Source organism: Trypanosoma conorhini, assembly GCF_003719485.1.
Source record: "Trypanosoma conorhini strain 025E chromosome Unknown Tco_14.4_contig_00543, whole genome shotgun sequence".
Lineage (NCBI taxonomy): Eukaryota > Euglenozoa > Kinetoplastea > Trypanosomatida > Trypanosomatidae > Trypanosoma > Trypanosoma conorhini.
The window spans coordinates 4,350-6,683 of NW_021704591.1; the positions used below are offsets into that span (position 1 = coordinate 4,350).

Below are 2,334 nucleotides of genomic sequence, written 5' to 3' on the forward strand. Positions count from 1 at the left end.
GAAAGGATACATTCACCCACATGATAGGACCTGCATTGGATGGAATGGCGCACGACAATTCTGCGACGCACAAGGACACGGGTATGCCCCATAAAAATGGGATGATGCACAGAAATATTATCGTCAAAAGAGGTCCTCCCGCGCTGACAGACTCCTCCAAGCCGTACCCACCGCTGATACTTGCAGTGTAGATGACACCCAGTAGCGTGAGCGTTGTCAGTGCCGTCTTGGGACGAGATTCCGACTCACTGCGTGGGTTACGAAACCGCACCGTTGGCGAGAAAGATCTGCTATTAGGGAGAAACGTGGCCTCCCCCTCCAAACGACCCCTCATAGCCATTGGAGAAAAACCACAACTCTCCCGCCGCGCAGAGAAACCAAGAGGGACAAAAATACGCTTCCGTATAAAGTTCGTGCAACTTTCAGCCACCCCCCCCCAAAAAAAAAAGGAACAATAGGGTAAAAATCATTTGAATACGACAATCACAAACACACACACACACACCACCGCTGCAAACGCGGCGGCAGCAAGAAAACGTGACACACAAGGATCTTTGAGGGTGTGGAACGATGCAACAAAAGGTGCTGGACACTCAAACACGCAGTTAACCCCAAATACACTTATTTGAAGGTAAATGAAACAAACAAACGGAAAATAGTTCTCTTCTAATTATGCCTGGATAGTACATTTTCTTCGGGCGATTCACGGTCGATAAAGGTATGGTGCGGGTGCATCCTGCGCCACTCATTACACTCTTGCTCCAGGAGGGTTCCATACGTCTGCATGTCAGCATCCTCGTACTCCTCAACCAACTTTCCCTCAAACCCCTCCGGCCTAAAGTACCGCACCCCAACATAGGAAACGGTGACAGTTCCACCGACCACCGCAATAGTGCTCCAGAAGAGCATGGGGCTTCCGAACATCGATACCGCAATGAGGAACAACGAGAATGCAATTGGCACCCCACCCCAGAACAGCGCCGCAACTAGGCCTCCTGGCGCCCTATACGGGCGCTCTAGAAAAGGCTGCTTAAAGCGAAGCCCCAAGAAAACAAGCAGAATCGCAATGAGGCATAGAGCATATAAGACTTGGTCCAGCTCTACAAGTGTATGAAAGGAAAGACACACGGAAAGAGCGCACGTGACAATTGAGTTGACCACGATGGCATTGATCGGTGTCCCATATTTGTCGTGGTAGTGCGACAGCCACCCAGAAATGTACGGAAAAGCGTTGAGGGTCCCCATCCCCGCCAGGGAGCGGGAGGTTGTTGCCAACAGCGTCGTCATGAGCCCCACCGTTGAAATAACGCCTCCAATGGTCACGACAACTGCCATGGCGTACCCACCAACCGCCTCCCCCACCCTCACCCAAAACCCATTATCCCAATCCTCAAACGGGGTGTTTGTTAGTGCCTTGGCGCTCGACCCTACCAATATGGGGGGAATATACGTGGCCAGGGCAGAGACAATCATGAGCCCAAGAGCCCGAATAAAGGTTGGATTGGGGTTGCTCACCTCCTCAATGACATTACCCGCGCTGTCGAACCCGGAAAAATTCCACGCAACAACAGGGAGAAACACCGACCAATTAATGTTCGCTGGCACATACCCGATGCGTTCCCAATTGAAACCGAAAGGGAGCTGTAGAAGAAACATAAGAAGAAAGGGGAGGAGTGTTACTAGCATCACCGCTACACTCAAGGTTCCGACGATTTGAATACCCACCATATTTATCAACGCACACACACCCAAGAAAACCACCTTTACAAGCGATTTCTCAAGAAAATTAAGATGCAGAAGCGTCGCGCAATAATCCGCAAGCACCGCCGGATACAGGCTGTTGTCCACAAAGTTTAAAAAGGCCGTCCATATAACCGTACAAAATGTAAACCACGGAGGAAAGGATACATTCACCCACATGATAGGACCTGCATTGGATGGAATGGCGCACGACAATTCTGCGACGCACAAGGACACGGGTATGCCCCATAAAAATGGGATGATGCACAGAAATATTATCGTCAAAAGAGGTCCTCCCGCGCTGACAGACTCCTCCAAGCCGTACCCACCGCTGATACTTGCAGTGTAGATGACACCCAGTAGCGTGAGCGTTGTCAGTGCCGTCTTGGGACGAGATTCCGACTCACTGCGTGGGTTACGAAACCGCACCGTTGGCGAGAAAGATCTGCTATTAGGGAGAAACGTGGCCTCCCCCTCCAAACGACCCCTCATAGCCATTGGAGAAAAACCACAACTCTCCCGCCGCGCAGAGAAACCAAGAGGGACAAAAATGCGCTTCCGTATAAAGTTCGTGCAACTTTCAGCCACCCCCCC

General features: G+C 51.1%; 2 protein-coding genes across 2 annotated transcripts in view, besides 1 other annotated feature; both read right to left on the reverse strand.

Annotated features, from left to right (window-relative positions):
• Positions 1 to 340, reverse strand: part of Tco025E_07235 (putative amino acid transporter) — a gene marked incomplete at both ends in the record, with an annotated part of 390 nt that extends 50 nt beyond the window's left edge. The window contains one exon of the mRNA XM_029374101.1: positions 1 to 340. This exon is cut by the window's left edge and continues 50 nt beyond it. Coding sequence (XP_029226065.1) covers positions 1 to 340 — 340 coding nt within the window.
• A 144-nt stretch (positions 341 to 484) lies between these two features.
• Positions 485 to 508: a microsatellite.
• Positions 509 to 666: 158 nt separating this feature from the next.
• Positions 667 to 2,238, reverse strand: Tco025E_07236 (putative amino acid permease; the record flags this gene model as incomplete). The annotated part of the gene is made up of 1 exon (XM_029374102.1): positions 667 to 2,238. One exon carries the CDS (start codon positions 2,236 to 2,238, stop codon positions 667 to 669), a length of 1,572 nt encoding a protein of 523 aa, XP_029226066.1.
• Positions 2,239 to 2,334: the final 96 nt, after the last annotated feature.